Here is a 27,434-nt window from a genome sequence, read left to right on the forward strand (position 1 = left end):
AAATTTGCCAGGCAATTTCATCAGTATAGCTGCCGTTTGGAAGCAGAATGCTAGGCTCGAGTAGTACATCCCTCCATTGAAATGTGTGCAGTAGTGAATATTTCTGCCTAGCAACACTTGGCTATGTGAAGATTTCCTTAGGTATGACAAATGCACACAGGCAGGCGGGAAGATTTCCCATTGAACAGACCAGATTATTCTGCTTCCTCATCTCATCCCCTCTCTTGCCTTCTCTTTCCTACCAGATAGTGTGTAAATCAGCTATGTTTGGTTTAAGCACAACTTGTTACTCAAATTATGGTTTTGAAAGCCTCACATGGCAGTGAAATCGGTACTTGGTTTGTTTATTCGACAATATGCTCCATCAGAAACGTGTTATTTTGTTTTCTAGACAAGTATACAACCCATTATACACATGAGCATTGTACATGAGATTTTAAAGTTACCATGGGCCATATTTAAAATATAATAACGTGTTTTCCTGCAGAGCATTTTTTAAAATTTTACATTTGAGCCACTATGACTATATTACATAAGAACAGGGATTTCCTGTCCTCTATTTTTTGATCGTCTTCTGCTCCGTTAGACGTGTCAGCGGGGACAGCTGAAATGACAACTCCTCCTGAGCCCAGCTGTCTGCGGGGAATCTGCCATGTTCACTGGAGAATTAAAAACTGCAGCACTCGTTGCTCGCAGATGTGACCATCGCTCTGCTGTTTCCCCAGGAAATCCCAGAATCGCCAAAGAGCTAGACCTAATTTTCTACATTTATTTGTATTTCTGTGATGGCTATTCCAAATCTCCAGTACATATTTGTCACAGTTGAGTTCATTCAGACCATGAAATGGTAGAGAAAGAAAAAGTCTTGATGCTAATATAACAGCAGCAGTATTCCAATTTCTTTAATTACATCCTCATCATAGTGATTCAATTAGAAATGTTCAGACACGGCCTCGGGATGCATTAAGCTGTTAGAAAAGCATCTGTCGATCAACACTGTCAATCTGTCTGACCTCAGTTCTCTTTCCATTAACTCTGTTAAGCCCTTTTACACACACACACACATCATCTTGGGGATGCTATACTTTTCACATGGTTACTCAAATCCTCACAAGTGTGTGGTATTAAGTTACATATGATACAGGTGTGGCCATGAGCTGAGATCCCTGGTTAAGCTTTTGTTAATTAACAGTAAGATACTGAATGTGCATAGAAGAAGTCTGAGAAAGCATGAGATGAAACGCTTAAACTATTTTTGACTTGATATTCTTAAGCTATATTCTGATTACCCATCTTGAAGGACTGGGTAATCAGAATATAGCTGGATAACAACCCTGTTTAATTGTACGCTTAAAGGGAATCCTTATCTGTGTTGTAGTCCTTATAGATGACTACAAAAAGCCATTGCTTGCTTAACTAGCTTGGACAGATTAGGTCTATAGACTTGCTAGTTTACGTACCGATCCCGACTCGGCGCAGACTGTCTGCCCCTGAAAGCGAATTAGTGAAAGACTCCTTGTGACACTCATGCCAGTGACAAATGTCAATTTTGGAGGTCTTTTTCCCCTTTCAGCCGCCAAGGGCATTCTTTGTATTTTGTGCTCAGTGTGTGGAATTGATTTGGAGAGCCAGTGCCTATTTTTAGAGATAAGACTGCGGTTGTGCCGAAGAATCAGTGCTCACAACAGTACCCAACAGTACTTCTGTGGTCAGAGAAATTTCTGATGTTCCGTTCATTAAAGAAGTTGTCTTAGCTGCAGTATGTGTGCTATAGTTTGGAAGAGAGCAGTTGTCTGAGCTCCTGTACGGCCAGAACAGACTCCTGAGGCTTCATTATGGCATAGCAACATCGATGGGCCTAAGCCTCTTTCTGACCAAGGCTGTTGAGTTGAGCAGAACATAGTCAATAGTTTTGATTGTGTGTGTGTGTGTGTGTGTGAGAGTAGTCTTTTTCCAAGTTTTAGTAATAAAGGACGTAAGACTGTAAGAAGCGGAATACATTTTTATAGCCGTTTGTGTGTATTTACAGCTGTTACATGGTGAATTTGAAACTGAATGTTGTTCTTCAATCTTTTGTTTTCTGTGTCTTCTCTCGCCTGAAAAAAGGTGCTGTTATTGGTTTTGGCGAATTTTAGTCGACTGCAGTCGTGATCAGGGAAGCACACATGTTCTGCTCTGAACATTCAGCTTATCTCTCCTCTTCCTCCCCCACACACTGAATGAGGGCTGTAGCAGTCCTCTGCATTCACTCACTGTGATATTTTAGACGCTCAGTAGATTTTCTTTCTTTCTTTTTTTTTTTTTTTTTTTTTTTTTTGGATATCCTCAAATCAGTCACTTAATCAAAGCGAGGAGATTAAGGCCCCCAGACAAGAAAGGGCACTGTAATAAGATTTGCTCAGCACTGCTAACTAACAACCAACTACTGAGTCCAGATCTAACAGTAGGCACTTCAAAGGTTTTCAGGTGTTGTTTGGTTGTTTCCTTTAAGCATTAATCCAAAAATAGCTCTTTACTCCTGCAGAACAGTTTAACACGGTTGGAGCCACCCTACTGTGTTCCTCCTAAACATATTGTCACTAATTAGCAATTTAACAGCAACACTCTAAGGCATTATGTGAAGATTAGAGTTACTTATTTTTAGTACATCATCCGTCACGACTGATTTATCTTGCGACAAACAATGAGTAGAAGTTAATTCATTACAAATGTTCTCTGTGATGAATGAGTACAAAGCAGTTAATGCTCAGGCCAGTTTTTGCTCGATAATGGTGCTGAGAAAAGAACCCCGATGAAAGTGTGCATGAAAGACTGCAGGAGATCCTGAAAGTGCACACATTTGTTCAAAATGACTTTGACTCCGAGTTCATTACCAAGCCAGTAGGCAGTGTGACCACTGCAGTGCAATTTGATGCGTCATCCAAGTGAAAACTTGAGTAATGAATTAAACACTGAGGTGGTTTATTAAGTTATGAGTAACTGATGAAGTCTTCCCCTTTGGCATTGTCTTGACTCTGCTGCAGAAGTGATGCATGTGGAAAAAGTGGAACTAGGAAGTCTTTTTTTTGTTTATTTTTTTCTGAAGAAAGGATTTACTTATCAGCTTTTCACTTGGCAGCAGTAGGTGTATACTCCTAAAATATCTGTCAGGCATGCTCACAGCAATGCCTGCTAACATTTCTTAAAGAGAACAGTCATGTCATCATGCAGTGATTAGGTGTCAGTCATAGTTAATGATTTCTTTTTCTCTTCTCCTTCTCTCGGGGCTTTTGGTCCTTTTTTTGTTTTCAAGATATAGTCAGAAGGAATAAAACACGTACTGCCAGTTTAAAGAAAGTTGGCAGATGTGCCTGTGGCGAATTATTAAATCATAGTAAATGTGACAGGCATGATTTATTGGATTGAACATATTTTTTGTTGGTGTATTTTTGTAACGGTTTGTAGATCCTGTTGTATTTGTTAATTAAAAAGCGTTGGTGTGTGTGGTGTCATTTTTAGTTTAGGCATCTTACAGGTCTCTTAAAATGAGCATTGAAAGTTGCAGTGTAGTTTTGGTGGTGGGAGTTGGGCAGTCTGCAGAAAATGGCAGGAGGTGCAGTAAGTTAAATATGATTATAGAGTATTATATTGATTCCTTTACCTTTTTAAAAAATGTGGATTTCTAGAATTGAATAAGTAAAGTGTTCCCACTAACTTCCTGTGACTCTGGGAGTTTAGTCAAGGTTCAGTGTAGATGTAAAGGTTGACACTGTTTCTGACAGCGTAAGCCTGTGTTCCCAGCCTTTCCCAATTGTCAGTACCTTCCACATGTCACGACTCTTGGGGGTCCTGGAGTAGAGCAGCATGGATTGTGGCATCATGTTTCTAACACAGTGGTGGCTAATGCATAAACCATACCCTGTGCTAAAGCGGTGTCTTGGTGTATTAATCTGCTCTGTTAAAAATGAGCAGACATTGATGGTGAAGGGAATGTCCCCAAATCTCTTCCCTGTCACCCTGACATTGAGTATGATTAGTATTTTGTCACTAGAAGGTCCCTCTATACTTCTCACTGTCTTTGTGGCAGGAAGGAGCATTCAGAAGGTCATTTGTAGCTTGTTTTCTCTGCTTTCTGTCCACAGTGTGAAACCTAAATCAGATTTCAGTTCAATTAGACCACCTTTTCCCCCTCAGGGCTCTATTTAAGTCTAGTAGACCAAAAGGTTGCCAATCTAAGAATAGAGCTGTCAGTTAGCAGCAGCCTGTTTGTTGGATTCCTTTGATGGAGGGTTTCTTCGTTGACTGCTTTACTATACATGTCTGCTACTGATGGCATCTCTTTTAATTATCTCCTTGGCACACTCGCTGATCCACTCAGATAAGCTTCAGTATTATATTACTGAGAGTGTGCTTCTCATCTACTGTCTCACCAAGCTGCAGTCAATGTGCTGTTTACTTTTCAACCTGCAACCATTATCGTGTTTCTACTGTTCACTCTTGCATGTTCCTCCTCCATTCACCTGAGTGTGCCTGTTACTGTTAATTAGATCAGTTTCTAATACGTGGTGAATATAGATGAATTGATGACGTTTTGTTGTACTTAATCAGTTCATTCTCGATCAAGCTGAATTTGCTCGGTTGAAATCAAAAAGTTACAGCAGTACACGGCTATGTGCGTCACATGCCCGTCTTATATTGTCATAGATAAAGTTGCATAATAAATGTTTCATGGGCAGTTGAACAGACCCACGTGAGAAACCCCTTTTTTGGGGCCATAGGCAATGCACAGTCTTGAGCATTCATCCTTCCTTTTTTTTTTTTTCTCCTGACAGAATAACTAAATGAAATCACACTGCAGGGCAACAGACGACAGATAGAGAGGAGCACAAAAATGCACCACCCTGTCTTTGTAGAGCTGCTGTAAACACACAAGATTTCAGTGCATTGCTCTCACGCTGCCGTGGCTCTCTGAATATTCCTCCTCTTAGCTTCTCTTCATATCCCTCCCACCACAGCCCCCACCCCCCTCACTCTCTCTCTCGCTCTCTCTCTCGCTCCCCCCCCCCACCTTCCATCCATTCTCTCTCCCCTTCCATCTCACTCCTGTGTGCACCGTGCTGCTTTATGCTCAGCACAGGGCATATAGATGTAAGTTTAATCCAGGCAACAGTGAGAGGTGAATATGAGGTTGCCCTTTTACTAACATGCAGTAGTATTGAGTCGAATATGCATCAGCCAGCGTAATTGCCGAGGCGGACCTAGAAGGAAAGATGAAAATCTCCTGGATCTGTGTGTCGTGTTTTATTCTTTCAATCTCTCTGTGTGGATCTACGCGTTTTCACTCTTAAAGCTTGGCACCAAGAGGTGCAATCTTTAGCACTAAGCTCAGTTTTAAAAAGGAAATTCCAAGACTGTGAATCTGCCTGCAAGCTTCTGATTGATAGAAAAGGCAAGAAGAAGACACCCAAGACAATCGAGGAGAAACTTAGTGGGGAATCAGCGTTTTTCTTTTTTCTTTTTTTTCTTTTAATTTTTTTATTACTTTAAAAGAAATTGTTGCTTTATCAACTGCATTGTGTCAGACTTGAGTTTCATGTCTAAAGTCTGCAGTGACTGCAGGTTTCTATAATGTTTTGCTTGAATTTGGACTTTGTTTGCCAGGACTTTATTTTCACCTGATCAGCAATCCATCACCATTTTCACACATTACCTTTGCTCTCCCACCCCTTGTACCTTTTGTTTTTGTTTTTTCTGCAACATTTTGTGCTGGACAGTCACTCTAGAGACTGGGCAGTGATTTCTTGCAGTGGCGCAGTGTGAAGCTCGATTCTTGTGAGTGAACAGTCTCACATTCCCAAGAGGATCCTTGGGCTCTGCACCTCTTGGTGTTTTCCTCTCCTTATTCATAAAGAGGAGAGTTTAATTAGGGAATCTGCAGTTGGGACAGTCGGCCAGAAGCCAGAATGCAGGTGTCATTAGTGTGCACGGATCATCGTGGAGGGGTAAGCCGCAACACGGAGGACCGGCTAAATCGACAGAATGCCAACAGCCCCAGCACAGGCACCCGCAGCAAGTTCAGAGCAGTGGCGATGGTGGCTCGGAGTCTTGGACAACTCTCTGTGCAGAGTGTGCCTTCCTCCAGCGAGCAAAGTGTGAAGACTGGCATGAAGTATAGGTAGGGCATGTCTTAACAGATTTGCATCTGGCTAAATACCAAAACTTCAAGACATTCAGTATTTAAATTGCCACATCCAATCAAAGCAGATTTTGAATGATGGTGGCTGTCAAATTCTGTGACTCCACCAAGACTACTTCACCAAAAATGGATGTATTGTTTTCCCCTTTGATGTGCTAATTTGATTTTGTTATTCCTTTCCGATTGATGACACCTGCCATGAGTAAGTTATCAAAATCAGTTATTTAAATTTATCCAAAACTTTAACTATTGAGCAATGAAGAAAGATTGTAATTTTAACTGATTTTATTTCTATTTAAGATATACTGGAATACTTCCTCTGTTGTTAGTTACTAGTACTTTCTAGTATTATCTCTAGTGCACTACTTAATACTTAAAACTACTTAAAACAATAATATGGTAGTTCCATAAGTATCACTGCAGATTGCTTTTAACTTGGTGTAACTAGGTTGATTGTATTTCAATTCCCAAACTAAATAAACTGATGCCATTTGTCAATCGTTATGGAAAGAGCATGCTAATAGAAATTGCCATTGAAATCATTGAAAAATATTAACAGGTTGCACTTTGGGTTCTGCCTGCAACATTATAAATGTTAATAAAATACTGCATTGAATTTTATTCCACCTCCCCAGACAGCTGATTACTGATTATGTCCTGGTAAAATAGCTTCCTCTATCACTTAAGGCAAATTATTTAACCCGCGTTGTGGACATGAAGACTGATGACTGTTTGTTATCTAACACAGGACATACTTACCATTTAAGCAAAGGTTTTCCTTCGGAAATGCCTTTAAATTAAAATGCAAATGTGTACTACATGTGCAGTGAAACGTTCAGATTAGTCCAGCTTTGACAAAAGGGCTGAAAAAGCAGCAGAATAATAGTAAATGTGGAATTGCTTTAAATGCATATTGAAGCACTGAGGGTAAAAGAGTGAATGGCAAATTGAACCGTAGTACAGAACAAAGAATTCTGCATGCATCAGTGAGAAAAAGCAGTTCACCTTTCTTTTCAGCACCGTGAGGTGCAGCGCATCATGTACTGCAGCAATCTGGTCATTAATGCAGTGGATCCACTTTGCATAGGAGAGTTGATTCAGTCTTATTTTTCAGTAATGACTCTCTCTGTATATTTTCCCACACGTGACTCAAAGATGATCAAAGGTCGATAAGCTTATTTAAAAGGCCTGCAAGAAAAAGCAAGAAAATTTAAGAGCCAGATGAATATTTAAAGGAACATTTTATCCATTTTAAATAGCAAGTTGCTGTTGTCTGCTATATATAAGCACCGACTAATGTACTTTCTTCATGTTTGTAGCCTTGTGTTGCAAAGGTATACTTTCTCTTTTTAAATGTTTTTTAGGTACAGTGATTAAAAATTTAGTCCACTACTTTTTTTTGACTCAAGCCACGTTTGATACGATACATGGATGTTTGATTTTTGCAGGACAATATAGGGAAGTAAACAATACCCAATCAAGAACATAATTTTCAATTTTGATCATTTTATTAGTATAATAACATCTTGAAGCTCAAATCTAAAGGCAAGAAAAACTGAAGGTAATGTCGTGTCAGTCAGTTTACATTTTCATTAAGAAATGTGAAGTGTGATTGTTGACTGACAACATGGAGAGCTGTTTGGAGGCAACACATCTATCCTCAGTACTGTTTTCAGAAGCCACATCACAATCCTTTGCATCTAATTTGCTAGCGGCAGCCTCGTCGTCTTGGCGCACTATCATTATTGAGGCTAATGACAGTGAATGAGACAAAAATCATTTTCAGCTCAGGGGGCCAGTGGCTGTTTGTGTTCTTCTCTTCCTCGTTGTAGTCCAAACTACATAACAGGCTCGGTGTTTGTGAACCAGACCCATATCTGATGTAAACTGAAGGTAATGCAGGTCTAAATGTAGCATGAGGCTCAAAGAATCATGGACTGAGGCTACGGCATAGTGTTTGTGGTTTTGTTTTGAAGAGATGCGACTGAAAGGGAAGGAAGGAGGAGAGTGGAAGCAAGAAAGGGAGATTGCTAAGGTTAATGCTGGTGTAGGCCCTTTGCCCACGAGGAAGTAGAGTTGGCTAGAGTGATCTGTGCTCATGTCACTTTGAAACATGCCTCTTGGAGGTGAAGCTTGCAAGCACTTTAACATGGCCTTGCATTTTGCTTTTTTATCCTTAAGCATTTTCTCCTCTCTGTTAAAGGAAGATTGAATTTTTCATTATGCCGATTTGACAGTTGAAGAGGTTGGTGGTTTTATAACTGTGGCCCAAAAAGAATACAGTTAAAGCTGCCTTATCCACCCAAGAAAACTTCCCCGAGTATCCTCACTGCAGAATAGCAGTGTGAAATTCACATTAGCTTCATTTGCATGCTGTCCTCTCGTTTCCTTGAATGGCAACTTTGGACCAAGACAGTATTTGTTTGTGGGAAGGGATGCAGGTTGAGGAGTGACCTCTCCCCACAAGGCCAAGAAAATCATCAAAGTGAACGTCTCCTTCCTCCGGGATGGAGGGATTGCAGCGGTTTTATTGTGCTGCCTGTAGTTCTGAAATGAGACACTTTGTCTGTCGGGTTAAAATAATCAGGCGGGATTGTGAGAGCCTGCACCTCTTCTAAGGAATGATTAAATGCCTTCAGTCAGGACTGAATTAATGATGCACACAAAATGGCTTGTGATTATGTAAAGTAGTTCTTCTCGAGGAATGGAAGAATATCTGTGAGACTGGGCAGGCAGTGCAGGTGGAGAGTCAATCCCATAAGATCCCTGCCATTCACAGTCCACTATCAGCTCCTCACTCAGTCACCCAAACCCTGGCTGACTCGCCTTCAAAAGAGATAGTTTTACATCCCACTATGTTGCAAATAAACTGCTGCAAAGTAATGCTGAGGTAAATAGGTTTCTGAACGTATCGCTTTTCCGCTGGGCTGCCATTTTTGTGCTTTGTGCAGTCAAACTGTAAGAATTCATCTTAAACCGTTGCGCTCTAGAGAGATATATTTCTAAGCATGCTCTTTGTTCTTTGCCACAGTCCGCATCAGCTACAAAACACTTATGCTGTGTTGCACTCGGTGTCGTTTACTGCATAGGCCATGTAAATCGGAGCTGACTCATCTCCTCCCCTGCTGTAAATCTACAAGCAATTCGCCTTAGCCCAAACTGTCAGTAGGATTCCTCGCACGTCTGGAGGTCCACTTTTAGTTGTAAAGTTGACAGTGAATCCCAGCCAAAGTAAATAGCTACTGGCAGTGTTGTGTAAGCGAATGGCATTTAAATCCCACAATTGCGTTGTGTGAAATTGTCATTATCGATAATGGAAAAAAGAAAAAGCTTGGAGCCTGGAAGCCTGGAGGTGTCTTTGTTTAGTGCACCTTGAAGTTACTTAATTTAGCAGATGGCAGAGATGTTACAAAAAGCGAAATGTGAGTAGAGTGTCAATTTTCCGAGTTCTGAAAATGAAACATTTACACACTAATTATCACCATACAGCTTTAATGTTATTAGCCATGACTGTAAGATTGAAGATGCATCCGCGGTGCTCATTTCTGGCAACATTTTAGTCTGTGTAAGGATTTGTTTTTTGTTTTTTTTTAAAGAATAATGAGTATGAGTGTTTCTTTTTTCCACTATTTCACTACACAAATACCACACCATGCATCGCTACAGCTCGGGTGACAAAAGCTGTGGGTGTGAGATTTGGGGCGTCGTGAGTGTGGGAGCCTGCTGGGACGTTTTCCTGCCTTCTGAGGGCTCTCGTCATCAGGGAACCAGCTTTCCACAGCCTGCACTCCCCCTTAAAATATGAATCATAAATAAGCCGTGGTGGTTGAACAGAACAAACATGCAGCAGTACAGTTTGGCTACTCTGAAGTAAATACTAAGCATAATCCACATTACAGATTTGAGGCCACAGTAGCCACTTAGGTACCATCTTAAATGTGTACAGAACATTCGCCATCTGTTTGCTCTGGGCATGTGGGGAGAAACTGCCAAAGAGTGGCATGGTTCATTTATTGATGTACTCTCACATTTCAGTGTATGTACCAAGGTTTTGACTGTATCAGTGCACAGGAGAGTGAGTAAGCTTGGGCGGTGGGGGGTTTGTTGTAAGATATTTAGCCTATGTATCTGTAAGCGTGTCTTCATGTAAGAAACACGCAGCTGCTCTTTATTTGCCTCACTGATAGAGTTTAATTAGAGCCTCTGTGTGCGTGTCCTAGCTCCACTCATTTTTCTCTGCATGTTATTTTCATAAATGCACTAGAAATAGCTTAGATTTATTAATTCTGGTGTACACTGCCAAGAAGAGGTAGTGTGCAACAGAATAGATTAACATTAAAGTGTGGATGTCTTCTACTGTTTCCTGAAGTATGTTTGCAGTGATTTTTATAACTCCTTTCATTGTTTTGTTTTGTTTTTTTAGCCTGAAAGGTTAAGCATAACTGTAGGGCATAGTATAATACAGATTTAGTAAAAAGTGTGATTATATTCAGTATGTACATAGTGTTTTTAAGATTATAGATTAGCTTCCACAGCTGGCTGTTAGTGTGGATACAGTAAGGAGAGGGTTTATATTTCCAAATTAAAAATCAACGGGCTTGCCGTGGCAGTGAAACGGCATTTAATCTTGTGTTCTGGATTAGAAACATTTGAACTGCATCTTATGTAATATGTAAAAAAAAAAAAAAAAACCAACCAAACAAAAGTATTTCAAATATGAGGATCCAGTACAGCACAAGGCTAGAGCTTTAGCTTACCCAGCATGATGCTTAGTCATGTGTATTATGAATATTTAACCTCAACATTTTTTTAATTAGCCAGATGGTATGTGCTTGCTCCTAATTGACACAGCACCCAGTGTAATCTCCTTCTTATCAGCAACATCTTTTACCAGCCTGTTTTTAAAACCTCTGATTAGAGTTTGACAGTCATTTGTTTACATTAATGATTCATCTCTTTTGCTTCTGTAAAATGTAAAATTTGTGAAAAATATGTCAGTTTTCCACATTTAAAACCCAAACGTATTCAGTTTACAGTCATAGACGTCTAAGCTATACAAGTGAAATTTTAAAAATGAGCCATTGTTCCAAAGAAAACCATCATATTTATCTTTATATGCTCACTTTGAGTCAGATGTCAGTGGCACACTTCAGAAAAAAAACATTTGTGGCACAGTTTGACTTCCTCTTGTGTGGAAACTGATTAGAACTGCGTGCTAATTTTTGGAATACAGATGTTTATTCTGCCTGTTCAAAAACTTGTTTAAAACTACAAATTATGTAATTATTTATTAATTAAATGTCAAACTTTATTCATGTTTGATTTCTCTGAGAAGTCAGAAATTAATCAAGCATAATGTTCAACCTCTAAAATGAATGTTTCTGTTCAGGACTGCAAGGAAATGAATGCAATTTGGCATCCTAATTAAAACATAATATTGTTTTTCCTTTTTTCCCCCCCTCTTGCTCTTGTGGAAAATAGTAAATGAGAAAATTCTTGGATAACAACAACAATTATATTTTAGCATTAAAGATGTAATTTAAAGTTGAAGACCTTGTGCATACTGGTAGATTAACCATTACAGAAAAATAAAAAGTGGTTTTGGTCACTACATTACTGTTAATTGTGTGTTAAATGGGTGGTGGTCTAATAAATTTAAGCACCATATGTTATAATGTTTGAAAAGATTACTATTACAGGCCAGTTTGGCACCCAGATTCATTTGTCCACAAGTTGTGTTGTTGAAACACTTATGGCTCCAAAATGTATGTCATTCAGCATTGTTGGTGCCTTCACAGATGTTCAAGTTAACTATGCCAAATGCATTAATGAACCCCCGTTCATTAATGGTTGCTGTTTTTTGAACTATGCGTTATAGTTAGAATACATAATAATAAATAATAATAAAAATACTAATAATATTTTGATCAAATGCTTTCCACCTGTTGAGTTTTGCATTTGATGACACATTGACAAACTTTGTTCACAGATAATGGGGTTTCAGAGTGATTCCTGAGCCAAAGTAGTGATTTCCAATGCAGATTGTCAGTTTTAATGCAGTGCCAGCTGAATTTGCATTTACACTTTTCAACTCCTCGAGAAACAGTGTTGTAGCTGCAACAACAGAATTTAGGCTTTTAGTTCTCAAAACGGGACTGATTGTCTGTGAGACATCTTTTAATCATCGATTTATCAAATAATTGTTGTAGGTGTGTTTGTGATTTAATCTTATGTTAAGTTGAGAAGTTATTACTTTTAACAAATGTTAAAATGTTAAATTCGGGGATGGCTCAAAGGCCCATACTGCTACACTTGAGTATCTGGTGATACCTAATACCATTGTTTCCCCTCTCTTAAACAACGAATCTGTTAATAATGCATTTGTCAATGACTGAGCTCACATATCAGCTGAGAAACCAATCATGGCAACTTTTTCCAAGGATCAGCTGTGATTAAAGAGACTTTTGTTACTCTTCTACACTATGCTGTAATTTAGGATAATGGGTTGTTTTGGATTATGCTTTTTCTTCACTGATATCTAATCCCAGAATCGCAGCTGGTATCAGACCAAGATTGGTTCTGAGTACAGCTTAGTATGATATTAAAAACACAGTATGAACCATTGCTTGGACTTGGAATACCCCGCAGGTTCTGCTAAGCGCCCGTTTGCTACTCTCCAGCACAAATCAGAAGAGTTTCCATTCCTGTAGGCACGGGCAGATTTATCCCCAGACAAGAACCTCTGAAAATGCCTGAGTTGGATGAAAACAAATTCAGCCTTGGGAAAACCCTCTGAGCCAACAATCTGTTTAGGTCCAAGAAGAAAATAAACTGCCATTGACAGCTGTCTTAAAGTGCTTCACTGCCACTGGCTCTGTGTTTTTGGCTGTGGTGTGTAGATGTTTTCTATGCACAATATTAAATCAAATTTGACGTCTTCTCAGGCTGCTGACAAACACGGCACTACAAACAAACAGAATACATTGTTAAACAGAATACATTCAACAAAGTTAACTCCATAAAAATGGCATAATATAATAAAATTGCAGCTTCAACCTAAAAACAAATTGCATTTTTGACAGTTGGAGGAAACCCTGTGTTGGTTGCAGTTAATATCATAAATCTTCTTTTATTTTCTTGAGAACACACTAATTTTGCCTTGGCTACAAGGCATGGATAGTAAATACTCAAGTATTGCACCACTCATTGTGCTGTTGTATGAAGACTTAGATTTATATTTAGCTGGGACATCTATCCTGACCTGTTGTATATGTGTGTTGCATGTAGATGGAAGGATATGCTTACGGTAAGGTGGTTATTAAAAAGTTACGTGATAGAGAGTTAGGTCAAAGATTGAGATTTGTAACGTAGATCTCTACTGTTGTCTGCTTCATGGTGGCTATATTTGTGCATGCTTTTAGAAAGTGTGGGGAAATTGAGTGCTGTGCTAAGCTTTTTAGCTTCATTATAAGAGACACCTATGAGAAGTTTGATGTTGGTTTTCTCATTTTTCTTTTAGATCAAAAATAGATTTAGCATATTGGCGAAAATGTCAGAATATTTATGTTAATTACCTTTAAAAGAATAAAAAATAAAAATCCACTCGCCTGCAGTCAAAACTCTCCCTCACAAATCCATCTTTGGCTTTTTTGCCAAAGATGGAACAAAAAAAAAAAAAACAATGTTTTTTTTTTTTTTTGTTTTGTTCCAAGAAAGGTCATCCTGCTAGCAGCAATGAACAAATCCTCAGGGTGTAGGAAGTGCACAACAAAGGGCTGAACATTTTCATGTTTCATACCAGTAAGGTAAATCCTGAGGTAATTTGATAATTAGGCTTAACATGCTGTGTACTTGTTAAGCTTCAGCTCATACAAAGCAGATAATGGTAGTGTTAATTTTTTTGGCAAACCAAAGTCCTCCATCCTGTTCCTCTCTTCGTTTATTACCTGCACGTGCAAGCGAAACCACTGTGGTGCAATGGTTAACAGTGCTGCATAACAGGTTATGGGTTCTCTCCAGGCACTCTAGCTTCCTCCAAAGATATGGGTTGACTGATGATTCTAAATTGGCCGTATGTATGAGGGTGAATGCTTCTCTGTATCTGTTGGGCCTGCAACAGACTGGCAACCCGTCCAGGGTTTATCCTGACTCTCACCCTGTGAGATCTAGGAACCCTGAATTAGATAAGGTTGCTCAGGTTTGCGATAGTTTGCTATGTTAGCATCTCTGCATATGACAGTTTTGACTTAGATGTTTCTTGCACACAATTGCTACGCAAACAAAGGGTTGGCTACCTTGCACCATCCTCATCCTCCAATTGTATTTGCAGATGACAAGGTTATCTCCACATGTCTCACCTGGTGGTGAAGTAGATGAGGGAGAGCCATTTTACATGTATAGAAAGGGAAATGAATGAGTTACGGTAAGAGTTTTTTTTTTGTTTTTTGTTTTTAAAAAGGTCCACTTATGACCAACATACATGGTAGATTAAAGCATTTGTTATTTGTTGTTTTTACTGTTACAGTTCATTTTGTGTCTCTCAGCAGTAGCAGTAATTGTTGGGCCCAGACAGTGCGTATTATTGAAGGTGGATAACGCTACCTTAATGAATACACGTAGTTACAAGTGTGAGTCATGCAAATTTACACTAGTAGACTAGTGGGATCCATGAATAAAAATATGCAGTTGCAAATGAGCATAATGAGTGCCCTTAAGGCCCCCCCTTCCTCCCTCCAATTGTCACGTAGACTTGAATGGAGGAGAAAAACCACCTGCAGCCAGTGCGAGCTGGTGGCATTCAGTGTGTGCTTTCTTTTGAAGTTGAAGCCACAGATGAGGTTGTATTAATAGTTCTGCTCAGTTGGCATAGGTCTCAACACATTCATCTTTGCAGCTCTGTGACCTTGTTTCCTCATTCATCACTCTGTCCTGTCCACTGACTTTAGCGCTCTCAGCTCCACACAGTTTACTCTTTATCACGCAATAAATTGATGAAGATCTATTTTTTCTCTCTCAGTGACTCTCAAATATGCTAGTAAATCTAAAGCACACAGTTACAGTAGGATCCATGCATTAAATAAGAATTGTATGTGTTGTACCACATTATCATATCAGTACATCAATATGTAGAGCTCATTAACAACTCAAATCTTGAGAATTGTGTTTTTGATCAGTTTCTTTTAAGGCAGTGGAGTTCTCTGCCTTGCTGATTTAATTGGTAAATGGTCTCCTGGCTAACTGGGTTTAGCAGAACTAATCTGGGATCAAGTGTTTCACATAGTTTGACTGCTTTGTGGACGGCAGATGGGATGCATACACATACGCACATAAAAACAGTGAGCAGTGGAGAGGGCCAAAAATAGCACAGCTTTTTTCTTTCTTGTTGGTAGGGGGCTGTTTAGCCAATGTAAACAAGAAAAATACTGCAAAGACTCTTAATAAGGCAGAAAAAAAACTAGCTAGCATCATAGCTGTGTGAGAAATCGTTGTGCGTTGAATCTGGAGATTCTGCTGAGATTACTTTCTGATATTGGATGCCACCAGCTCTACTTTTTACTCAGGTTTTCCCTTTGATTTCGTTATGTAATTTTCCCACCTTAGATCAGCTATAACAGTGGTGAGCAGTGTGAGCAGATGTATCATTGGGTAAGAGTACAGCTTGTTTTCATAGTATGTTTTGTAATATTCTGTATCTCATGAAGGCGAAACAGTACAGGACTTAGTCTTAGTCTGAGCAGGATAACCCATAAACTGGCAGCACAGTGTTGCAGGATGTGCTGGAACAAATCAAACCTGTGGCATTTACAAAGCACAACTTACAGGACTTGGGTCGGCATCTGCATCTTGGTTGCCAGATAACACAGGGCACCTTTAGAGGCTTCTGCAGAGCTAGGAGATGTTTTACTACATACAAAGGACAAATAGGCAGGGGGTGGACTTAATGTTTTGTTTCATCAGTGTATATGGCTGATATGATGTTATCAAATCTGACTTTAAAAGGCCTAAGGGTTGCATGCCCTGCTCAGTATCGCAGGACATCTCTGTCTGCAGTGTCAGCTTAATTCTTAAGCTGATAGATGCCACTGCATAACACGTTAAATAATATTGATGTATAAAATTGTATTAATTGCCCCAGTGGGACCTCTAGAAAACTTGTGTTCAGGGAGATTATTAGATGGGACTGTGTTATTTATGGGAAGTTACCCATTTAAGCCTTGGCAGATAGAAAATGTGTGACTCCTTTTGACAAGCAAAGCTACAGTAACGTGACAGATAATTATTTTTTTATTTATTTAATTCATGCAATGAACACACAAAATAGGATGGTGCTATTGGAAGCCATAGTGTCTGCTGCTTGTTTTGTGATTGAAGATGTTTTTTTGAGCTATATTTTTGTTGTGTTGCTGCGTAGTGAGTCAGTAATCTGCTAATTACTATATAAATAATTAATACACAACAAAAAGAGTCAGCGGTGGTCCAGGAGATTTCTCCGACTTAAAATTAACCTATAAATTGAAAGGAAAAATATCCGCAGTGATTAACATTCTCATCCAGGTTTTGTATCACGCTAAAGTGTTGTGTAACACGTGTGTAAACAAACCATAAACAGACTCCAGGCCCTGTTTAATCACACAAAGTGTGACACAGTGAAAAACCTTCCCCTTTCCAGTTGGGCTTTGCGCATACTTCACATCTGTCCCATTCAGTGGGTCCTTTTCTGTCCGTGTGGCTACAGTATTGTTACTGTCCTGTACTGTACCTGTCTCCCTCATTATTGAGGAGGCTGTGAGATGGATGACTTCACTGCTGCGGTTCATGTATGCTGAGGCTCAGCAGGAACTTGACTCCTGCGTACCTGCAGGCCCTGGTGGAGGATTGTTGCCGAAATGCACAATGCAGTATTCAAGGCCACTCCAGTAAAATACTGAAGAGAACGCTGACAAAGGTACATCCTAACAATGACAATGGTGGAACGGTTATTCTTTTACTCCTCTCTTTTTGTACATTCACATCCACTGTGCAGTATTCATGTTTTAGCGTGCTCATGTGACAGTTAAGACAGAAAACTTTGCTTTGTAATACGCTTTAATGCACCTGATGGAAATGTTTACTCTGCATCTCATTTTCTTAATATAGTTGTGAACTCTAAAATCATTAAATACTCTGGAGCAAACATGCTCCACTGACAGTTTCAGTCAGGAAACTGCTCTTGGTGTTGGTTATCTCTGTGATGCCGCACAACAGCGTCTCGAGGGGAAGTTTTACTCATGCAATTAAGAGGCAGTTAATTGTTGATGGGCTCCAGTGGTTTGCCACAGTAGACTTGTACTGCGATGCAGCGTTAGGACACATGGACTCATTAGATCACGCTCTCTTCTCCCTCATGACAAACTTTGTTTGTTTATAAAGCAGGAGGCTCCTATATGTGATGTCATCTTGCTCTCTGATTTACAGTGTAACACAATTGCCAGACTTCACTGACCCAAACGGATCATTTTAATGAGGCTCTTCATAGAAACAAGTGGAACACAAACGGCAAAATACACAAACTGAATTGTCAGTGTTGTTTGATCTCACCCAAACATTTGATGGCTTAGAAAATGGGGCTTTTCTCAAAAACCAAAGAATAGAAATAAATAGACTCCATGAGCATCTATGTTGGTTTACTGACCCAGAAGTCGAGCCAATATTGTTGGATGGTAGTGAGCATGAAAAGTAAATCCTTAAGCTTAATTGTTTTGTTTTTGTTTATTTGCTAAACAAGTGTACAGTAACTGACTTGGATAATATACGATAACAATGAGGTTTCAGCAGCTTTAGTCTCTGTTTCTGAACTTGGTGTTAAGAACACATTGAAGAAAGTGTGTTGTTAGTTACTGCAGCAATTTTATCAGGGCTTCACAGAACACCCACTCACATGCAAGCACAGTCCCACTTGTTACAAGCAGCCATATAAAACGCACATCTACACACATGCACACCTTTGTCTCCCTCTCTACCCCTTTTTCATTTCAGCTCTTCTATACAGCCAGTCTTTATAAAAATATATTAGATAGCCTCCCACATACTCACGTTGACTCCTGCACACGTTACATCATCTCTGCCACATTTCTTTTATCTTTTTTACACTGCCAGATTATCTCGTGAAGGTGTTTGACCAGAAGCAGCACGTTTGGTTTCGTATTTTTAATGTCTTCGATCAGAAAACTCTGAAGTAATAAAATATTGTAGTCGTCAGGTTTTTGCAGACCGGAAGAGATGGTTTGATTTCCTTGTGAAATGATTATATAACAGTTCTCATAACAAATCTGTTATGATACTGAGGAACCACAGGCATATTAGAAAACTTTAAAAGCTTGCACAAGCAAAAGCTTGCACAAGCTAAAGACCTAACCAAAGCTGTGATTGTCAAGCAGAGGGGTCTGTCTGGACTGTGATTGGCTCAGAGACGCCAGCTTTAGGATCAAGTTGTTGTGTGTAGTCAAGCTTCCGCATTGCTGCAGGGGATTTTAGTCAGATGGCGGCTGAGGGATCCTGGTGTGCTGTGAGAAATTTCAGTGGATGTCATGGTGGGACTGCTTAATACTCACTTCCTGTCTCTGATCCCCCCCCCCCCCCCCCCCCCCCCGACATTTTGGTGAGCACAAGCACCTCCTCATTGTCAGCTCATACGTTTATGTGCTTCGTTTGCCATCCCCTCAACATGTGTCAGTGCTGCACTATGTTCGGGCTAGTTACAGATCCTTACAAAGTCTTGTTCTTTCCAGCTTCTGTCACTCCACTGCAGCAACAACCTAAAGATGAGAGAACTCTAGTGAAGCTCGATAGGGTTTTTTGTTTATTTTGTTTTTCAAACAGTCATTCCTGAAAGGCTGTGCTGGTCACAGCCACCGCCTGAGGACAAAAGATCATAAATCACTGCCACCTCAGTGCGGCATTAGTTTTAATGTATTTTCCTTTGTTTTGACAGAAACCTCGGGAAGTCGGGCTTGCGGGTATCCTGCCTTGGATTAGGTAAGATCACGAGACAAACTGTTTGTGCGTGCTGTAGACTCGGTCTGACAGACCGGGGAGGCCAATATAAAACCTGTTCTCTATACAGAGAGAAAGTGTTATTAAACAGAGTGTGGAAAAAATTGAGTTTAAGTATGTCAGAAAGAACAAAAAGGTTCTTATTCTACTTGCATGTTTGTGTACTAATTCTCTGATCCCACCTCTCTGTCATTCCCTTTAGGAACATGGGTGACGTTTGGCGGACAGATAACAGATGAGGTGAGAGCAGATGTGTTTTGTCAGCTTCTATCCATCAAGCTTTGGAATGGAAACCCTCCATATGATCGGAGATATCCTAGGTTGCTCAAGAAACCTATTTTTACTTTTCTGACAGAGTCAACAAGCAGTCTCTAGTCCTGTGAAGCCAGCTTCATAATTAAAATTTACTAACACCTCACATCAGTGGTCTCACCCCATCATTTCCCCTCTCTGTTCCTTCTCCCCTGTTCTCTCAACAGATGGCAGAGCAGCTGATGACTCTGGCCTATGAAAATGGCATCAATCTGTTTGACACAGCGGAGGTCTACGCTGCTGGCAAGTGAGTATATCCTGTGTGGCGAGTCACTTAGGAGTGAGTGGTAGCAGCAAACATTACCAAACTGCTAATGTGTGATTGATTATGAAGGCAAGCAGAGGTTATGTACTTGCAGACTCCAGTCAGGTGTTTGAGCTATAGTGGTGCACAAATATTCCACATTTAGAAGTGATGTAATACAGAGTCAAGGTGCCAGCATGTTGTCTTTACTTATGGTAACATACCAATATGCCAAATATCCATCTCACATTTCCTGAGAGCACTGAATTGTTTGTCTCCTAGAATACATAAAAACTATAAAGCAGAATTTCGTGAAATGTGATGTAGAGATGAAAAAAGAAGCCTTAAATGTTTGGTTGGGATCTGAATCACTATCTTTAAAACTTAAAATCTGGACAGTCGTCTGAGGATGGGTTTTCTGGGTGACCTTCTTTTTATATAAGTTCATTTAAATAAAAGACAGAAAAGACATGACAATCACAACATTACAATTTAACATCGACATCATATGCAGAGGCTTGGAGACGTTCTGCAACAGTCCCAGGGTGGATGAATTTTCTTTTGGCTTTACAGGAAAAAGTGTTTTCTTATTCATCTCTCTTTACGTATATTTTCCACGTGTATCTTAATTGTTTTTTGTTTTTTACAGCAGACATGCTAGAGCTGTTTTGTGACAAAGTGCATTCTAAACAAACTAACCTTTATCAAATTAATATATGACGATGGAAAAGCATAAATGTTTTATTTCCATCGTGTTTTTCACATGGTTTGAGGTTTAACTGATGCTAATAATTATGTCGTCTCATTTGACCCTCTTCTCAAACAATAGTTTAATGGCATTCAGCCTCTGAGTAAGCTCCACAGTATGTTTATCTCGATGAATCTACTCATTTTCTTGGCTATTATTAAAGGAGGAGAAGAAATTAATGTCTGCCTGTTTTTCACAACGAAAAGTGCCATTTGTCAGGGTTCGGGTATTCGTGGCATAAATTTAGGGGATGGGCAGTGATGATACTTTAACCTCAGAAAGCATGTTGCTTTATTGCTGGATGTAGTGGATGTTTAAATTCCAGTATGGATTAGTCTGGCTTTGTAGTAGCCTGGGTGCTGGGATTATCCTTTGCAAATAGTGTCACTTATTAACGGGAGCAAGTCTCCTGTTTAAATCCTCCTGAGATTATTCTATTTTTTCCATTATGTTTGGGGAGATGCATCAGAGTCCCCGTGTCTCAGAAAGGGAAATCAAAAGATAACAAAAGAGGAGAAACAAGCTGTAGGTCTCAGTGGTTGTCCTCGTTTCACATCTAATGCCTCAGCAGCTGATGCACGTCATCACACCACGATGTTAATGTTTTGGGGAGTTTTCAGCAGTCTTGTTGATTTATTCATGAGAGAGGTTGATCTTTGACACAGAAGCAAAACCAACTCTGGCTTTGATCATCGTGCTGCCATAAACCAGAACCACACTTGAACAGAAAGGACAAGCCTGGCACGTGCAAGTGTTTGTGACAGCACGTCACACAGCTCGAAATGTGTTGCACAGGTGTTAATCCTGACAGCTTCCACTGCAAAGCAGCACCAAGGAGCTTATATTACACACAAACACACAAGAAGGAGTTGAACAAATCACACAGTTTGCGCGTCATAATGGAAAAAGCTTTCATGTGAAGTCCTCGGTTGTGGCTAAGGATTCTTTCTATCAGTCGGGCTTGGAGGATGTGAAGTGGTGGTGTTGGTGGCTGCACAGTCAGCTGCTGTGATGTGGATTCTGTGTGGTGAGCGTGGACAGATAAATAAATGAGATTTGTAAGCTGTTTGTTGTAGCTTAGCCCTCAAAAAAAAATTGGTCACAGAACAAAACACTGAACGCACAAGAATATTCAAATATTGATTGTGATGCTTGATTAGCATATCCATCCGAATACATGAGCTACTGTTTCTGAGAAATATAAACAAATGTCTCTTTGCACAAACAAATGTGTTGTGCTTAACCCATGTAGCTGCTCTTATCAGCAAGCACACATGGCACGAAAGCTTTTCAAAGTATGGCAGTAATTGGCAGAACAGAATTTCAGTCTTTGTTTTCTCTCAGGCTCAGAGGCATTTTGCTTCAGATCAATACTAAATGTGTGACATGGTGAAAAACAGGTGGCATAAGCCCTGAAGAATGTGAAAGTAATAAAATATAAAGAATCCATGAGTAGTGCCGCATTACATCATTGCTTCTGCCCTAAGTCAGAAAGCAACTCAGCATTGAAATAAAGCAAAGCTTTAATTAATGGGTGGATGAAGAAAGGCAACCTGCTCGAGGCTCAGTGAACCTTATGTTTGGTCACTCAAATTACTCACATTTCAATGGGGCAATACTAAGAGCCAGAAACACACACACACACATCCTTGCTCTCAGGGGAGTGTTCATTGCTCGTTGTTTAAAAAAAAAGATGTGAGTCCAGCTGGCAGAGGCTGAAATCACTCGGAGTAATAATGCAGTGTCTACTGTACTTGGGCAGCTGCTGTTTGGATCAGCAGAATGTACAGAGGCACAAACACACGAGTGGGGAGGTTGAATATTTAATTTAATTTATCTTTTAATAAATGGCAAACAAAAGGTGGTGATAAATGGTACAGAAATGTTATGCAGGATTTAATATTCAATTGAAACGGAGACAAAAGCGAAGCAAACAAACAAATGGCCCCTGAATATTAAAGTAAGGCTACATTCACACTGCAGGCGAAAGCACATCAAATCCAAAGTCTTTATGTTTGGTCTGGGTCTAAACAGAGCGCGTTGTGTGTGACATCATCTTTTGCGCATGCGGACCGCTTTGAGGGTTCACACTAGAGCGCGTTTGCTGTGAAAAAGGGTACAGCACTACAAAGTTTATTATGTGCTTATAATCTAAAATTTTTTGAGTTATGATACATAATAACCCATGGTTATCAATCATTGGTGTATCAATATAGTTCTGATTTTAAAGAATACATAAATATGAATGATTTATTTGTAACTGAAGTGCAGATTTTTAGCTGTAATTTAAGAGATTTAACAAAAACTTATACATTAATTGGAATTGCTGATGATTTTATACATTGTTTCCCTTTTTCAGAGGCCTAAGGATAATGGGCTAACCTGACAATTGATCCTGCCAACTTTGTACTTAATTGTTGTTGCTATTATTCTTGAAAGTTCAAAAAAATTTAAAAGTAATTCCAGATTTACAAAAGTGTTCTTCCACTCAAAAATATAGGTAGTTTCCCCATTTATGTTTCATACAGAAATACCAGGATATTCAAGTAATGTATAAACATGAAAAGGTTTCAAAATTATTCTTAAAAAAAAAAAAACAACTTGCACATTATTCAGCTTTATACAAACATTGTTGTGCCATTATCCTTGGTATCAGCTGTCCTTAATACTTCCACATAATTAGAGCTAGCTTATTATTTTCTGCCAAGTAATCTTGTATTAAAATATTTAGGTTAAGAATTTACCATTTGTGGCCTCTTGTCCTTTTTTTTTGGGGGGGGGGGGGGGGGGGGTGTTTGTGGGAATGCCATTGTGACTCTCACTGCGATTTAAAATGCGTGGATGATCAATCTGCTGTGTGATCTGTGCAAATCTAAAACTTCTAAACTTTTTGATATTCTTGATATTTATAATTGAGCTATTTGTAGATATTAGTTCCATTTCTTAAATTTGTAATATCTGTAACATATTGCACTACTTAAATAGTTTAGTCTGTTACTGTTACTGTCTTGGAGCAACTGTAACCCACACAGTTTCCTCAGGGATTAATAAAGTATTCTGATACCTTAAACTTTTGCACATTACTGAAACTGTGCAGACTGTCACACTGACAGGAGCTGTAATGTGCTGTGCTGTGGGTAAATTGTGGTCCTTGAATTTGTGCACAAATTAGATACTTGCCATAATATTTGTAAACTGCATCAATTAGAGCTGCTAGCTGCACTCATCGGCAAACGTAAACAAATCTTAGCTGGCACGACACTATTTCTACCTCTACAGCCAGTTGGATTTTATGTGAAACTGTGTCACAAGGAGGTGTCTCATTATTTGTCAGAGAGAACTGGAGAGACATCCTGCTGACAAGTTTCTGCCCAGCCCTAATGAGCCCCGTGTTGAACGTAATGTCACTCATTAGCACCCCTGTGGCTGCTAATGAGTGACTTGGTGGTGGCTCGACAGCACAGCTGGGACTGGGCTCTGACCTAGCAGCTAGTTCACAGCCACCAGTCCTAAACAGGTGCTTCCGATTATAAAAATTTACTTTTGTGGTGTATATACGCAGAATTGGACTGCGTTCTTTAATTAACAATTAAATCTTGAGACAGTCGGATATAAGTACTCATATCAAGACTATCTATTTTTTTAATGTTTTTTAAATCATGCTTTCTTTCCATCTGTTTCATAGGGCAGAGGTGGTGCTCGGAAACATCATAAAGAAGAAAGGATGGAGGTATGATATGAGGCACACTTTAATTGCATTTTGTATTTTTTTTTTTTTTTTAAATTTCCTTCCCAGCCATCCGGCCTAATCTTGTATCATCTCGTTCCTCTGCACATATTGGGAGGCTTGTGTGTTGTGAACCGGAACAGTAAGGTGGGGAGATGAAAGATTAATGTGGGCAGCCTTGCCATGCTCACACTCCAGTGTCTCCTCCTCAAAGATGATGAATAATGGATGAACTTCTAGTGGCTTGTCTTCTACTTTGTCTGTCCTGTATGGGTATTTGTATAGCTCAGGTTATATCAGATCAGGTTTATGTGCTCGCAGCACTCATTCACTGGCATTGTTTGCGTTCTGGCACAGACACAGTTATTGTAGGATGTGTGCGAGAGTGATGCTGATAGAATAAGGTAGAAACGCATGAATGACCTAAAGATCATAGTTTGTGCATGTGCATAAGCAACTCCAGTGCTTTTTTTGATGTAATTCAGCATGTTTGCTTAGCAGATGTTGTAACAGATGTGTGCTTACTTTTTTTTTTTTCTTTCTCCAGACGTTCAAGTTTGGTGATAACAACAAAGATCTTCTGGGGTGGAAAGTAAGTTTCATCCTTAACGTTGCTGTTTGCCCAAATGAAAAACTACCCTCGCGTGTAATTTTTCTCGACTTGTTTGATCCTGATGCTCCTGGTAATGGGATCATGTGTCATCCAAACTGATCTGTTGTCAGGTGCTTTCAATAAAGCTGGAAACATCGCTCATATTTCATAAAGGATAAAATGATATGTTACCGTCCAGGAGCCTTACCAGTCACATTTTAAATAATGGTGTCAAACACACTCTCATTTCTTTTGTATTTGTTTTCATATAGAGCGGAAACTGAAAGAGGTTTATCCCGAAAACACATTATAGAAGGTAAGTAGCAGTGCTGCGCATTATTGGATTAAATGTTGACACTTCAACAACAAAATTAATTAATAGCTTTGGGTCAAGGGAATCGAAGCTTCATTTTAAAAACTGACGCCTCCCCTGGAGTTATTGGAAAAGTTTTGGCGACAGTCAGTAACCCATTTAAAGTATGAAGTTTGATAATCCTCTGCACTAATTTTCTATACACTTTGATATTTGCAGTCACAGTACTATTGCTGCTCAACTGTGGTTCCTATTTTCCAGGTTTAAAAGCCTCTTTAGAAAGACTGCAGTTAGACTACGTGGATGTGGTTTTCGCGAACAGACCGGACCCTAATACACCAATGGAAGGTAGCAATTCTATTGTCTCTACCCTTTTTCTGCCTATTTATCACCTTTTTATCACTTGTTGTCATACTGTGCTTAGAGAAAAGGCATTCTTTCTGTCTCTATGACGACTGCAACGTGAAGACTCGGATATACAAATCTCTTGTAACTGAAACATCTATTTTTAAATGCTGCCTGTTGTCCTGGTGCTTCCACCTCCACACTCAGAATGAGGATGGATGCGGATGCTGAAGACCTTTAAATGGCAGAGTGCTAACTGTGTGGGGGCTCAGCTGGTCACACAGTATCCATCTGCTCCCGTGTTATAGTTCCTCTTCGGGTTGTAGTCCGGTCAGGGGCCATCTCTCTGCCTTCAGTTTGCTACTTCGCTCAAGCTGGCTCTTCCAGAATACTTCAGGATCTTGTTGAGCAGAAGTAGCTGGTGTTGTTTAATGTAAAGGTTGAGGCAATTCTTATGCCCCTCTGCCCTTTAGAGATTGCACACAGTTCAAATGGGCAGTTTTGAATATGCGTCTTCCAATCTGTAGTGGTAAAGCCATCTGGTGTATTTTATGCTGGCAGTAGCTGAAGGGTTAACAGGGTGAAGAGGAAGTGAACAGCTACTCTGTCAGAGTAAACACAGTAAACCCCTTAAGACAAGCACCCACTCCCAAGATGGGAGGCTTGGTCTATTCGACTCTTTTATGAGAAACAGTGCATCAGCGTGATGGATTATTGATGGGTGATAGGGCCCGTCTTATTATATGCGTGTTCCTTCTCTTGTCTGGGACGCTTCGATCGCTATCTGACATTTTTTATATTTGGTCTGCAGTCGAACAAAACAAGTTATCACTTAGATCGATAAAAAGACGGAAATTACAGTCAGATAACACAAGATATTGCTCAACAGAACACACACACACAGGCTGAGTTGGAGCTGTGATTTAATTTCTCACACGTGTTACACACACTGCACATGAAACACTACAGATGATTATCTTCATGCCACCTGGCTCCACACACCATTCGGGATAAGCATCTTTCATCAGAACTGCCACTGAAACATGACCAACCCATTCAGGCCACCTTTAAAAAAAAAAAAAAAAAGGAATTATTTTGCAACACCACGAAACAAACGATGGCATAATATGAAACGATAGACGTTTTCATATCGTCATCTTATATATATCATTATATTGAAAAGCCCTATTTAAAAGCAATAATAGTTTGTCACTCGCCTACCTATGTTTTTTTTTTTTTTTTTGGGGGGGGGGGGGGGGGGGGGGGGGCTTTGGGGGGTTTTGCCTGTCCCATTTGGTTCTTTAGCCGTCAGAATTGTTGTCTGAAGACCAACAAGGATACCCAATGGATTTATTTTGCCAAATGGATCATCATGGCATTGCCGTATTGGTCCATTTGATCGACCTTTGTTTTTATTATTTATTTTATTTTCAGTTGTTACAGACGGGACAGACATGAGTGAGGGATGGGAAAGGGAGAAAGAAAGAGGAAGGAAAAGAAAAACAGAAGGGGAGAGGGGACAGTGAGAAAGGGGAAAAAAAAATCTCCTGGTTCACCTGTTGAGAGAAAAAGAAGAGAAAACAAGCAAAAAAAAAACCAAAGCAACATACTAAACACAACACCATCGCATTAATCTAGCTAAGTGTGAACAGCAGTAAATACTAAATATTGAATGTTGTTGTGCAGCACGCAGGATAGACAGCGCACAATGTGCTTTGAAGTAGCAGCTAAGAAAGGTGTGATTTAAGTCTACGAACAGTGAACACCCGTGTGCACACCTGTGTGGATCAGCGCGCTTGTATTCAAATGGTTTCCCCATGTAATGGTCTGCAAGAGGATGTAGAGAGCCATAGCCCTGTCCCCCAGGGCATGAAGCAGGCATGGAGGAGATCCAGGCCCCAGACATCCAGAGGCCTCAGAGTGCTTGCCTACCTATGTAACATCAA

At 39.8% G+C, this 27,434-nt stretch overlaps 1 protein-coding gene and 1 long non-coding RNA gene across 6 annotated transcripts in view; both read left to right on the plus strand.

The window, feature by feature from the left end:
* kcnab2a (potassium voltage-gated channel subfamily A regulatory beta subunit 2a) overlaps positions 1-27,434 on the plus strand; it is an 87,440-nt gene that overhangs the window by 46,627 nt on the left and 13,379 nt on the right. For 4 of the 5 annotated variants that reach the window (XM_085159034.1, XM_085159036.1, XM_085159035.1 and 1 more), the window contains 7 exons: positions 19,146-19,189; positions 19,410-19,447; positions 19,687-19,766; positions 24,197-24,241; positions 24,786-24,830; positions 25,103-25,146; positions 25,405-25,491. In XM_085159034.1, coding sequence (XP_085015160.1) covers positions 19,146-19,189; positions 19,410-19,447; positions 19,687-19,766; positions 24,197-24,241; positions 24,786-24,830; positions 25,103-25,146; positions 25,405-25,491 — 383 coding nt within the window. Of the gene's footprint in view, positions 1-5,059; positions 6,155-19,145; positions 19,190-19,409; positions 19,448-19,686; positions 19,767-24,196; positions 24,242-24,785; positions 24,831-25,102; positions 25,147-25,404; positions 25,492-27,434 lie in introns of those variants that run through there. The other variant, XM_085159033.1, reaches the window with a different exon arrangement.
* LOC146518373 (uncharacterized) lies at positions 6,161-14,621 on the plus strand. The gene is made up of 2 exons (XR_014874015.1): positions 6,161-11,314; positions 12,242-14,621. It is a non-coding gene; the product is annotated as an uncharacterized LOC146518373 (long non-coding RNA).

This window comes from Neolamprologus multifasciatus, chromosome 5 (assembly GCF_963576455.1).
Source record: "Neolamprologus multifasciatus chromosome 5, fNeoMul1.2, whole genome shotgun sequence".
In the NCBI taxonomy this organism is placed as follows: Eukaryota; Metazoa; Chordata; class Actinopteri; order Cichliformes; family Cichlidae; genus Neolamprologus; species Neolamprologus multifasciatus.